General features: G+C 43.8%; 1 protein-coding gene across 6 annotated transcripts in view; it reads left to right on the forward strand.

Annotated features, from left to right (window-relative positions):
* Positions 1–8,113: 8,113 nt before the first annotated feature.
* The window catches only part of LOC116447541 (WASH complex subunit 2-like), a 38,326-nt gene continuing 32,894 nt past the window's right edge, over positions 8,114–13,545 (forward strand). For 4 of the 6 annotated variants that reach the window (XM_032116823.1, XM_032116826.1, XM_032116821.1 and 1 more), the window contains exons 1-7: positions 8,257–8,361; positions 8,787–8,951; positions 10,450–10,515; positions 11,207–11,380; positions 12,042–12,135; positions 12,514–12,572; positions 13,362–13,409. In XM_032116823.1, coding sequence (XP_031972714.1) covers positions 8,257–8,361; positions 8,787–8,951; positions 10,450–10,515; positions 11,207–11,380; positions 12,042–12,135; positions 12,514–12,572; positions 13,362–13,409 — 711 coding nt within the window. Of the gene's footprint in view, positions 8,362–8,786; positions 8,952–10,449; positions 10,516–11,206; positions 11,381–12,041; positions 12,136–12,513; positions 12,573–13,361; positions 13,410–13,545 lie in introns of all 6 variants that reach the window. The other 2 variants (XM_032116824.1, XM_032116825.1) reach the window with 2 other exon arrangements.

The raw sequence follows: 13,545 nt of genomic DNA on the forward strand, positions 1-13,545 counted from the left end.
TGAATAGCAAGTGGAGCTTTTGCCAGATCTTTGCATACTCATGGTTAATGCTGTGGTGCTGTGCACTGAAAGGCAACCGAAGGTACTTGGCCATTGCCAGGATCAGAACCTCTTAACATCGAAGCTGGATCCCATGACAACATTTCTCCTTCTCCTCCACCAAAACAAAAAATTCCTCTCAAATCAAAACCCTGTTGTTACTCCTGTGGAACTGTTCAGGCTTTGACCTGAGTAATCATAGTAGAGTATATGATCACTTTTATATGTGCACTTTCCCAAGAAGTGATAAATTTCAGAGTGCTAATCAAGTATTCTGCTTTCTCTTGCTCTGCAACCTCTTTTCAGGAAGCAATATCTGACTGTGTGCCTACCTACATTTAAAAATACTTCATTACAGATGCTGCCAAGCAATTCAAAATTCATTTCTGTGGGTGACTTACTATCAGCTACAGGAAATTTAGCCTGTGATTTTAAAGTTTAAAGACTCTGAAAAAATAATCTAAATCATTTGATGCTTTTTTTCTTAGATTAAATTAAACACAGTTATATACTTTACAATGGTGGCAAGAAAAGTTGTCATTTTTTCCTGTCCACTATGTATTGCTGCGTACTAATAATAATTAATTTAATCCAAAGAATTCAGCAGGAGCAAAAGAAATTAAAGTACATCATAACATAATTCCATGACCTCTCTGGAGGAAATGCTAAAGCTGAAGTCCATGCAGGTTTGATAATTCTTTAGTAAGAAAGACATAATTAATGAAGAGTTTGTAAGCATTCAATCTTCAGACTAAACACTTGGCTTCTTTTTTTTTCTGATGTAATCACTACATTTAAAAGTTCAATTTCATGATAGTCATGTTTTCATTGAGAAAACTCAGTAAATGTCATTTCTTATCCTTTGCTTCTGGCATGGCAGATAACAGTACTTTATCATCTAAGTCTCCCTCTTGTCCATGTTTACAAAGTGTTGAGTCAGCTTACAACCTTTCTCAAGTGAGTACAGCAGTTTTCATCTTCAGTTCTGTAGCACAGATTTATTTTCATTCCTGTAACCCATTTCTGCACAGTCTCAAACCTGACAGTATCTCATTTCAAATCTGAACATAGAACGAGGTATAAAAGCTTGTAAGTGTTGTGGAAACAACCTCAGATACTATGAAGGACATAATGCCTTTCTTGTATATGTATCCAGGCACCTCATCAGCTGTCTTAAGCACCATATTGTTCTAGATAGAAAACACGTGCTTTCCATCCCTAAATTCTTCTCACAGGCACTGCTGTTAATACAAATTTTATACTTTACACAGTTGTTTAAAAATCCTATTCCTTCAAAATGATAAAATCTCCCCCCCAAAAAAAAGTCTAAAGCATGAACTAAGTAAGCACAGTTTATTTCACCATTAAGGTGACCAGACAGTTATTATTTGGCACATTAAGTATTGTTTGCAAACTCTCTCAGTGATGATTGTCTTTTCCCAGATCTCTTGATATAAGGCTTTCATACAAATGTAGAGAAACTATGGGTGATGTGCACCATCCTATATCTTGTACCACTGTAAAAGTGTTCCCTCCCTTTCACCTGCCAAGTGCAGGCTTTGCTACTTACCAGGTCAGCCTGGCTTAACAGGAAGTTTTATGGCAATCCTTTTGTGGCTTTTTGATAGACACCTCAAAGCAAGACTGGTTTTGCTTTCAGAGTGCTTGTTAGGCAGAACACCTTATTCTTCTGCCAATGATTTCTTGACAAAGATGCCAGAGCCCTGCCAGCTGTGCTGCGGACTGTCTGCTGGTAGGCTGACACTGGGTGCCTTTGAACCTCCTGCTTGAGGATACTCAGATCTTGCTTTAAGAGAATTTAGTCCCTACCTAAAGTCTTAGATCTGGCTACATCTCCAGTGAATTCTTCTTTTTAATACACTTTTTTTCCCAAGGGTAATTGCTTTCATAGCACTGCCCTAATTTCACCAGAGCATGCAGAATTCTGTTAAGATTATAGGAAAGATGAGGAGGGCAGTGACAGGACAAGGGGTAATGATTCTAAAGTGAAAGACGGCATGTTTAGAATTGTTATTATGAGAAGATACGTTATTATGAAGAAATTTTTTACTGTGAGGGTGGTGAGACACTGGAATAGGTTGCCCAGAGAACTTGCAGATGTCCCATCCCTGGAAGTGTTTAAGGCCTGGCTGGATGGGGCTTTGAGCAACCTGGCCTAGTGGAAGGTGTCCCTGCCAATGGCAGGAGGTTGGAACTAGATGATCTTTAAAATCCCTTTCAACCCAAACCATTCTATCATTTGGTGTTCTTACTTTCTGTAGTGGTTTGGTTCGAAATATCCATTACTTACTTATTTTCCTTCTGTGAGATAAGAATTAGGAGAAAACAAAGCAAGCACAAAACTTAAAAGAATATAAAGAAGTTTATTACAGACCTAAAAGAAAGAAAGGTCAGACTAAACCTTTAGAACACTTCTCTTCCCTCCACCTTTCTCCCTTCTCCAACTGACAGTGTAAAAAGACAACCCTTAAGATTTTTTCAGTCAGTTTACCACCTCTATAATAATCTTTTTTTCAGTTCACTTAGGGAGAGGAGTCTCTCTTGCTCATGCTGTGGAGACATCTCCACAAGAAACAGTTCTTTCGTAGCTTCAATGTCACAGCGAGACAGCCGCCCGGCTTGGTTCTCTGCTCGCATGTGAAAGTCCCTTCCCTCGTCTTACAGCTTTCCCACAACTGTTTTCGAGGGTTCAATCTTGAGTTAATGGGCTACCATTTTAAGGTTGAGCTGTTCAGAAACAAGTGTTCTCTTCACCCATCTCTGGGAGCACCTTCATCTCTAGGAACAGAGGTCTTCTTCTTCCCTGGGAACAAGGGTCTTCATCACTTTAATCTCTCTCTGTTCAAGCTTCTCATCAAATCACAGCTACTTCAACATTTGCTTACGTCAGCACAGGTACTTTTGCTCACCATTGCAGTTTGAACGCTCCACCCCCCACGCTTTCATGAAATTACAATGGGTACTCTGATGTATCACAGTCCATCACCACCATAGCTTTACAACAGAATTTCAGCTTCTAAGCTTGAAGCATCTCCTCCTTCTCCTCCCTCAGGATTTCAGCTCTTCCTTCTTCACTGACTTTGGTGTCTTTATGGTGTTTTCTTCATGTGCCTTCACCTTTCCTTTTCCTCTGACTTGGGAGAGGATTGATGTCTGCAGGCTTCATCTGTCCTGGAGGAAACTTACAACACTACAAGGGTTAATCTCACCCGGGCCTTGCAGCTGGAATTCGCTTATGGCTGTTGCTCACCTGAGCTTTGCCGGGCAGCAGCCTCAGATGAATTTCGGCTGCACTGGGTGAGGGCTGGCCTGGCCCGGCGGTGCCACGGGGCCGCCTGCACGGAGCAGGGCCGTGGATGGAACAGGGCTCCGAGGCTCCAGGGTGGCTGTCTCCCGGCTGGCCCGGCCGGCACTGAGGGGCTGTGCCGGGTGTCCAGCGAGCAGAAGCGGCTGAGATCTCAGCCAAGCCGCACCGTGGCTGACCTGGCCGGACCACCCCGAGCAGGGCCCGGCCCGGCCCCGCTGGGCCGCGCAGGCCCCAGTTCCCTGTCCAAAAGCCAGAAACAAGAGAGCTTTCCCGGGGTTTGTTCATTCTTAAATGTGGATCACAGAGGCGTGTCAAGCTTCTTAAGTGGCTTAAAAAGGTTGCCAATATTCAAACTAGCCAGTTGTGGTTCTATTGGGTCTGGAGGAAGCTGTAAGCACCTGTTAGCAAGAGAATCACTTCCATGACTGATGGAGCCCTCTTTAACTAAAAACCTAAACTATGCTAAACCATTACACCTTCCATCAAAAACAGCTGGTGCCCTCATGGTGGGTTAATACTCAATGAGAGGATAAGTTTTTTGCAAAGTTCACTCCTGATTCCATAGAACTTAGATATCTCATGCAGACAAATATTTGCACATTAAATCACACAGATAACTAAACCTCCCATATAAACACAATCTTTAGCTTAAAAAGGTTTGAACCTACTCAGGAAAGCTGGAAAACTCCCATTAACTTCTGCAGCCTTCAAATTAGATCTTAGGGCTTGGGTCAAGGAAAGCACTTACGTATATCCTTAGTTTGAGCCCTCTGGATAGTTCCACTGTCTGCAGTGGAGCCACTCTTTGTTCTCAAGCACACGCTTGGTGAAAGGCTTTCCTGGGTCTAACCTGGACCATAAGTTCGCAGTCATCCTTGCTCTATCTTGTTTTATCAACTATGGTACATCAATTAATATGAGAAGTTTAATTTCTTGATCTGTTTACAAAAGTGGGAGGGTAGTACTACTTCATTAGTCCTATGAGTTTCACATTTCAAAGTTCTGCTAAAGACTAAAGTAGAACACCATGGGGCTGTGATTCAGAAGCCTTTTTTTAATTCTTCATACTGATGCTGACTTGATGCATGATTTTGGGTGTCTCCCTTAGGTGTCAGAGATTTTAAGTTTCAGAGCTTATTATCTAGAGGAATGCAGAAACCAGAGACAACACAGAAGTCAAGTTTCCCTATTCGTCACATAGCAGGTATTCCTACACCTCACCAAGGAACTCCAGGGTAATGCCTGTTCTCCAAGCCCATGATTTTACCACCAGAGATTAACTTTTCAGATCAAAGAAGGATCAAACTATGAACCAGTGAAGTCATGTGCCCAAGTTCAGGTTCATTTAGAGGGTTAGCTCTTTGCTGTGGGTTTTGATTTTGTCCCCTAATTTCTAGTTACCTGAACTGAATTTATCAGACTGTTTATTTTTTTACTGCTTGCACAACTTATTCAGTAAGTCATGTGATTCAGTATAGCAAGGTCTTTTTAGGTGACATGGGTAGTCTGCTTATTTCTTATTATTATGAGTTATAATTAATTATTTATAGGAAAGCTGATTTTTAATTCTCTGAAATGAATAAATACACCAATAGGCAAACAGTGTGTTCTGTCATTGCATTAATCAGCAATGAACACCAGGCAGAAGGGGAAGTTCCCCTGGAGGTTTCAGGCTCCTGTGCTGATCCACTGATAGCACATGTACTTATTTCTAGCTATAGATACTCCTTTCTACACTGTGCACCAGTCTGAGGCATCTTCAAGCCCTGGCTTTGCTTGTCACCAAGACTTTTTGCAGCCTGCAGATAATGCAGGTGCTGGGACCATCTCTTGGAGACTGGGGAATTCTGGTAATTGCAGGGCTTGAATAACCACATCTCTCTGCCTCTGAACCAAGACATACCACACTACTGTGCGTGAGAGCATGGAGTGGCAGGGAAAATGAAGAACAATGCACAAATTGTATTGGGATTCTTTCCCGTGGGACGCAGAAGCTTAACTTTTAATTGTAATTTGACTTTTTTCTATATTTGCATCCTGTTCTAAGGTTATAAAAACATGTTTACTTTCTGTTAGCTATTGGGAAAGCTGGCTGTGGTATTCTCTTTACCTTGTAAATATTTGTGAATTTAACAAAGTGCTAAGGCATGGGTTTAAGCACAGATACCAGAGAACTCAGCTCTGTACAGTCTTACGTGTCCAGGTTCTTAATCTGCAGATTAGTCTCTGATGACATGTGATTTTTGATACCTTTATGTAACATGATCATTTAGAGTTCTGAGGGGAAGAGCAAGTGATTTTTCTTGCTGCCATCTTTTCTCTAAACTTTAAATGGAACCTGTCTAAATTTCTGTCTAAAAGGAATTTTAGGATGAAACGCTTTTTGTAACCCTGTCTGTAATGTTTAGTATGGGACTTCTAGAAAGCAGATTTTTGTTGTGCCATTCATAGTCCTCTCTGCTCAGAGACTGGTGTATGTATCACAAATAAACAGCTTCCCCTAATTCAGGTTCTATGTAGCTGTCATGCCGGGTTTTTTATGGAAACTGATCTGCAAGATGCCCAGACCTGAAGCTGCCCAATGCTAAGACCCTACATTTCGAAGCACCAGTCCACAAAGAGCACATAGATCTCATGTTTTATAATGCACAAATTTCTGTGAAAGTAGAGCTTTGCATTATCAAAAAAGGATTTAATTACACGTGTCAGTGAATATGGAAAGTAACTAAAGGCAAGCTTTTCTGGTTGTTGGAATCTTGTGGAGGAAGAAACTACTGCAAAACACTAAAAGGCTTTGAGAATAATTTTGTATTAATCCCATCTGTGGTTTTTAACTATCTAGCTCATGACATTGTGAAACCAGCCTAGGTTAATATTTTTCTACTTGTCCTTTGTTAGTTTCTGCTTCATTATCAGTGTAATAAAATTCTTTACATTTGAAGGTTTGAAGGTCTGAGCCAGTTTGGTAATGGTATCTTGTCATAGAATCACAGAAAAATAGAATTGAAAGGAATATTATGATACTTTGCTTTTAGAAGTTTCTGTGTCCCTTATCTAACAATGTATTTCCAGTATCTGAATGTAGCCATTAGATCAATATATAAGAACTTGGAGATCTTGCCTGTTTTTTCTTATTTGAGAACTCTAGTAAGATCAGTCAATGCCCAGGTTCCTCATGAGTCGTATCAATGTAGTCAAAGGCAATAAATAAACTCCCTGTGCTAATATAAAGTCTGATTATTGCCAATGGATTATTTAGTTACAACCTGGAAGAACAGGTTATTTCATTGTCATCTCCTTTCTCATGAATTCACTTGTAATAAAGATCATAGGAAATACAGTGGTATGACAAGGCTTTTTAATCCATTGGAAAAAAAATTAGCAAGAAAAGGGGAAATTAGTGGGGGTGTTTTACCTCTAAAGGCCTAGGGATAAGAAGTGAATAAATAACTGAATTCCAGTTTGGCGATTTGCACTGTGTATTTGTTCATGTTAGTGTGTTTTCTTCTAGCAAATCCTCAGTTCTGGCGTGGGTTTACTAAGGCTCATCCATTCTAAAGCTACGGAGATTTTACTTGGCTTAAGGTAAGCCTTTCACTTACTTCAGTAAGAAAAATAGGAGGAAGAGGTCTCATTTTATTTGTAAGCCTGGGCATCAGCAGACCCCGCTGCAGCGCTCCGGTGGGGAATGATGTGCTGCAGACCCTCCTGCTATCCCCGAATTTGTTCCCAGCGTAGCGCAGGGCGCGCCCCGCACATGGCCCTTACAAGCCATGTCCGGTCTCTCAGTGACGGCTGCCAGACCCTGGACACAGCGGCGGCGGACGGACCCACCTCCCGCCGCTTCCTGGAACCGCGGGATTCCTGCGGCGCGGGTGGGACGGGACGGGACGGGACGGGACGGGACGGGACGGGGAAGGGATGCAGTGGGAGGGGAAGGGAAGGGAAGGGAAAGAGAGGGGAGGGGAGGGGAGGGGAGGGGAGGGGAGGGGAGGGGAGGGGAGGGGAGGGGATGCGGTGGGAGGGGAGGGGAAAGAAGGGGAGGGGATGCGGTGGGAGGGGAGGGGAAAGAAGGGGAGGGGATGCGGTGGGAGGGGAGGGGAGGGGAGGGGGATGCGGTGGGAGGGGAGGGGAAAGAAGGGGAGGGGATGCGGTGGGAGGGGAGGGGGAGGGGAGGGGGATGCGGTGGGAGGGGAGGGGAAAGAAGGGGAGGGGATGCGGTGGGAGGGGAGGGGAGGGGAGGGGAGGGAGGGGAGGGGGATGCGGTGGGAGGGGAGGGGAAAGAAGGGGAGGGGATGCGGTGGGAGGGGAGGGGAAAGGAGGGGAGGGGATGCGGTGGGAGGGGATGGGAAAGGAGGGGAAAGGAGGGGAAAGGAGGGGACGGGATGCGGTGGGAGGGGAGGGGAAAGGAGGGGAGGGGATGCGGTGGGAGGGGAGGGGAAAGGAGGGGAGGGGATGCGGTGGGAGGGGAGGGGAAAGGAGGGGAGGGGATGCGGTGGGAGGGGATGGGAAAGGAGGGGAAAGGAGGGGAAAGGAGGGGACGGGATGCGGTGGGAGGGGAGGGGAAAGGAGGGGAGGGGATGCTGGTGGGAGGGGAGGGGAAAGGAGGGGAGGGGATGCGGTGGGAGGGGAGGGGAAAGGAGGGGAGGGGATGCGGTGGGAGGGGAGGGGAAAGGAGGGGAGGGGATGCGGTGGCTCCGCCCACCCGCCGCGCGCGCCGCCTCGCGCCCCCTGCCGGCCCTGCGGTGGGCGCGGGCGGGGCGAGGTCACGTGACCGCGCTCAGCTGACCGCGGGGCAGCGGCGGCGCGAGCTCAGGGTGAGCGGCGGGACCGGGCCGGGCGCGGCAGCGGCGGCGGCGGCCCCGCGGCTCACTGTCCTTCTCCCGCAGATGAACGGGGACGCGGCGGAGCCCGCGCCGGTGTGGGAGCGGCCCTGGTCGCTGGACGAGATCCGTAAGGGCAGCCAAAGCTGGTCCTTGGCCTCGGATGCCGGGGTGAGCGGTGCGGCCGGGACCGGGCCTGAGCCCGGCGCCGGAGGGGTGCGCGGGCCGCGGCCTCCCCGGGGCTTGGGGCCTTTGTGCGCGGCGGTGCTGCCGCCCGCTGGCCGGGGAGCGGCCGGGGATCTCGGGAAGGGCCTGCCGCGGGAAGAACGCAGCCTGCCGGGGCCCAGTGGCTCTCTCGTTGCTTTAACCTCCGGTCCGGGCAGGAAAACTAAAATGAGGAGTTGGCCCGAACGGAGATGCGGAATGAATTGGCTGAGACTTGGTCTTACGTGTTTGCGTGGGAGAGTTTCACTCTAAAGTGTGTGTATTTTGGTCCTCAGTTGAAGTGTATGATCAGTTCTGCCTGTCTTATAAACCGTGTCAGAAGGAAAAAGAGTTGGTTGCTGACTACTGCTTTCCTTTGTTCTTGTCAATAGCTTCTGCATTTTCTACAAGAGTTCTCTCAGCAGACCATTTCCAGGACACACGAAATCAAAAAACAAGTGGATGGATTGATTAACGAAACAAAAGCTACAGACTGTCGCCTTCATAATGTCTTCAATGACTTTCTTATGTTGTCCAACACGCAGTTCATAGAGAATGTGAGTGTGTTCTAGTACAACATCAAACTTGTACTTCAAACATTGTCATTGTCTCTTAATGTAGTGTGGAGAAGTGATTTAGCTTTTTGGCAAGTCTGAGGCTGATTTAGGGATGAAGTGACTTTTAATTGTGTTCTGTTAAAGGATATCCTAAGTCCCTTGTGAGTGATGTACTATCCATATTGGCAGGTTCCCTTTGCCTTTTCAGTGATACCTTCCTTCTCCTTGCTAATACATGACCTTGAGGTCAGAGTTTTGGTTTTAGTACTATGAATGAGTTGGGAATTCTGGGATGTCTTGGTTTATCTTCAAAAGTTGCATGAATGTAGCATTTGTCGCACTTACTTGTCTAAATATGAGGAGTGTAATACAATGCTGTAAATTTGCCTAATGGTGTTATTTTACTCAAAAAGCATTTGGTGTTAAAGGTGTTGGCCTGCAGGCAGTTGTCCGCTAGGTGTGGTCATGATGATCATATTTTCTGGTTAATGTTGCCACTTTGTAGATATCTCTGTTTTGAAAAATAAAGCTAGACTTGAAAGCCTGTTGCAACATTGTAGCACTAGAAGCACGTGTCTAATTAAGGTGGAGAGCTTTAACAGTATTCAGATTTTTGGAGGGTTTCTTCGCACCATGAGTTTTATCAGGTATTTTGTTTTGATCAGCATTATTTCAGGCCATACGTGCCTCATCGTGGCATTATTATTGGAAAGATGGTGGCAGAGGAAAAGATAAAAAACTGGATTTGTATTGTGGGGGTTTTTTGGTGGTAGTGGGTTTTTTCAGAGCTGCATTGTCTCTTCTGACCTAGCTTGGCTGTTCAGCAAAATGACTCTGCTGAGAACAGTTTGTACCAAATGTTTTAAATCTCATGTGCTTACAGCTGTTTGTTGCCAAATTTAAGTGCACAGAAATAGGTCTTCATTTCTGATTCTCAGTTTAGTAAGTGAGAGATCTGTCTCTTCCCAGGGGATAACTGCACCTGTGTTTGAAATTTGGATTTAGGTTTGCAGGTTCCAGGGAGATATTTTATTCCACTTTGTCTCCTTGTAGCTGGTCCTACAAAAGAGTGCTAAAAGAGCTGGATGTGAGAGGTGTTGTGAACCGTCTCTGTGAGTATGGAAGAAAGCTATTAAATGACAGAAAAATAAAGGAAAATAGACAGCCTCTAAGTAAACTATGGGTTCCACTCCGAAGCTGTCTGGAATAGCTTTATGTTGGGAGGGTTAAAACAGTGCATTTTTTAACATGTTCAGGTTAGTACGTTGGCAGACTTAAATTACCTTAGTTGCGTTGAGAGGCTGCCTATGGTATCTTCAGTGTGAAGACTTCAGTGCATGAAGGTGCTTAACATCACCCATGGCTTCCTTTTTTAATGTGTAATGAATTAATGTGTAATTAATTACGTATTAACGGTGTGTTTTGTCGTGGTACCTGTGATTTAGCCCCTGTAGTAGTACATTGTTCTTACATGAATTAATTTTGCTTGACTTTTTAGAGAGTATATGATGAAGAAGTGGAAGAGCCTGTTCCCAAAGCTGATGTTGGAGACAAAACAGAGCAGGTAGTTAACTTCAGCTGCCTTGAGTGCTGTCACTATGTTTCCAGCCATTGTCTACCTTATCATTTTCAAACTTGCTTTGCATACATTTACAGCTTACAAACCAAACTCCTTCCTTTCTCCTTCAAGTCTCTCTGTTGGATAGTGTATGTCATTCAGACATAAAGCTGACAGTAACACTGGAGGCTACTACAGTGTGTGATCATCTGTTAGGGCCTCCCCAAGCTCAGTACTGTATCCAGCAGACAAGACTTATGCATTGATTTTTCAAGTGGTTATGCATGTTTTTTCAGCAAGGGGATTAAGGCCTTGGGCTGCCTTACTGGATTCGTAGGTAGTGAATTGGGGAAGCAGAACCTGACTGGAATAATTCTAGGAATAAATAGAGCTCATAAAGCTTTATATATGTGTATATATGTATTACAATCTGGGTGTATTATACCCTGAATGTCCCCCTAATAGTTTGGGAGCACAAATAAAACAATACTGTGCTGGTGTAGATGTTTAAAACATCTCTGTTTCTGGAGTGATGAAAATGAATTAAGCAAAAAAAAATACTTTGATTGTTCTTCTAATGCGTATAGTGAAAAAGCTTTCATTGTGCTAATTTGAAATTAACATTTCGTATGTGCGTTGCAGTAAGATTGAGTCTTAAGTAAAGTGTAATGAACATGTGTTCTTTCTGTTACTAAAGGAAAAGACGCGGGAACAGAAGGAAGCTGATCTAATCCCTAAAATTCAAGAAGCAGTGAATTATGGGTTGCAGGTTCTGGACAGTGCATTTGAACAGCTAGACATCAAAGCAGGCAACTCTGACTCAGAAGAGGAAGAAAGTAATGAAAAAGTGGAACTGATACTTGAGCCAAAGGTACAGAGACCTGTTTTTGCTGGGTTTGTTTTGCTTTCTTGGGCTTGCTCTTTGCTTCTGTCAGCTGTATCACTGCGTTATTGTAAAGTTGATGTTACCTAAACCTGTCACCTAAAAATAGAATTTGATGATTGCATCTGAAGAACTGCTCTTTCTGAGCTATTCTTTGTGTAGACTGCTTGTCTTGCAGTTAGGTTAACATTAAGGTATGGCACCCTAAAGGAAGTTAGTTTAATGGAGTGAACTTGGAAGGGGAAGCCTCAATTCCGTGTGGGAGTGGGACATACAAATTTCATGCTTTTTAGGTACAAACTGTATCTTTAAGGGTGGTTTTTACTGTCCCAGTAGTTAAAAAATCCCAGGTTTTGGGATAAGAGTCATACCTGTAAGTCTTTGCAAGGATATTCTTCTGTTAGATGGCATGTAGAAAACAAGTTGGGACTACACAAGTAGAAGTAGCCACTTTGTTTGACGGTGTTGAGAGGAATAAACCTCAGCTGGCCCACACAGTTGTATGTTGATCTGAAGCATATGTTTGGTGGGACTCTAAACAAGCTTGTATTTTCCTCGAGTTGAAACAAGGGGTGTAAGACTTCTATCTTTGTCAGCCATGTAGAGCTGTTCAGAGATGTCAGAAAGACCTGATGTTGTCTCTTTCCAGGATCTCTATATTGACAGACCTTTACCTTACTTGATTGGCTCTCAGCAGTTTATGGAACAGGATGATGTTGGCCTTGGAGATCTCTCTAGTGAAGGTATGTGCTGGCATGACCTTTTATTTCTATGCAAGTAATTAGTTTCTAATCCAAGATTTTTGTCTGTTTTAACTCAGCACTTTGGTTATCCTGTGTAGTGTTCTTCCTGCATGTTTAGATGCAAGCCGTAATTAGCTGGGGAAAAAAATGTTCTTCATGCTGTAACAACCACTTTTCCAATATACAAAGCAGTAACTTCTCAGTTACTTGTGCTTTGTGTATTAGAAATGCAAAGTGTTTAAATTTCATCAGCTTTCAAAGCTCTTTCAAACCACTGCCTACCCACCTGAATTTTAGTTTCCTTCACAGAGTCTTTAAAGTTGCTTAAATGGTGACCACATTGTTCTGTCTGATCTTTTTTGTTTCCATTTAAATTAGAAGGATCAGTAGATAGTGATCGTGGAAGTGTAATTGACAGTGAAGAGAAGGATGAGGAGGTAAGTGGCAAGTACCAGCTGCTTTGCACAAACAGTCTTTGCCTGTGAGGCCATTAACTACCTTGCTTTTTCGTATTGGCTCTTAAGACACTACTGCACAATGTTTGTTCCATGTGTTGGTTGTGATAAATATACTTTCTGTTATTGTTCTTGTGCAGTGGTTTCCTCTGCAGCTTTCCAGAGGAACATTTATGTGGTATTGGCTCTAGCTGTTATTAAAGTAGAATACTTCAAACTGAAGTGTTTTATTCCACTCTAATTTAATTTTGTGAATCAAACCAGATTCTTATCAAGAATTGCATTTATGGAGAACAAATCTGTTGTAAATTATAGTTACAAAGAATGGGATAGAGACTGACAGGAACAAGTTTAAAGCTTTAAGTAATGCTCTTCCAGGCTTTGCCTCATAAATCTGCTGCATTGGAATATCAGTTTCTGATATGTTTTGCCTACTTTGGCTGGGATGTCTCTGCTTTCTAACTGTGCTGTGGAAGCAATCGCTTTCTCCTGAGATGCTTGCTTTTGGTGTCTTTGCTCACTTAAAGTGAAATCCCTGTTGAGTTACTCAGATGCAGTCACATGGAGCCTGCTGTCTTTGCTGAATTAATGACTTTCTAGTGAGCTCCAGTTGTAAAAATGGTCAGCAGTGGGGGAACAATTTCTTGGTCAGATCATGGTGAGGAGACCTGAATGTCCAAACTTCAGCAAGTTCAGAGTTTCTGACCCCTCTCCCTTAACCACTGAACAAGGTAATGTGTGATACTTGCCTCTGTGTCCCTTGTGTTACAGGAATCAGATGAAGAATTTGGAAACCCTAGTGAAGATGACCAAAAGACGGTATGGTTAAACACTCTGGTAGATACCTGAAAGACTTTACACTTGTGACACAGGAGGATGCAAGAAAAAGGAGATGAGAGCTCTAGACAATTAACTATTAGCAGCTTTGTTAAGCCTGATTTTTATAACTTTTTAT

Source organism: Corvus moneduloides, chromosome 8 (assembly GCF_009650955.1).
Source record: "Corvus moneduloides isolate bCorMon1 chromosome 8, bCorMon1.pri, whole genome shotgun sequence".
Lineage (NCBI taxonomy): Eukaryota > Metazoa > Chordata > Aves > Passeriformes > Corvidae > Corvus > Corvus moneduloides.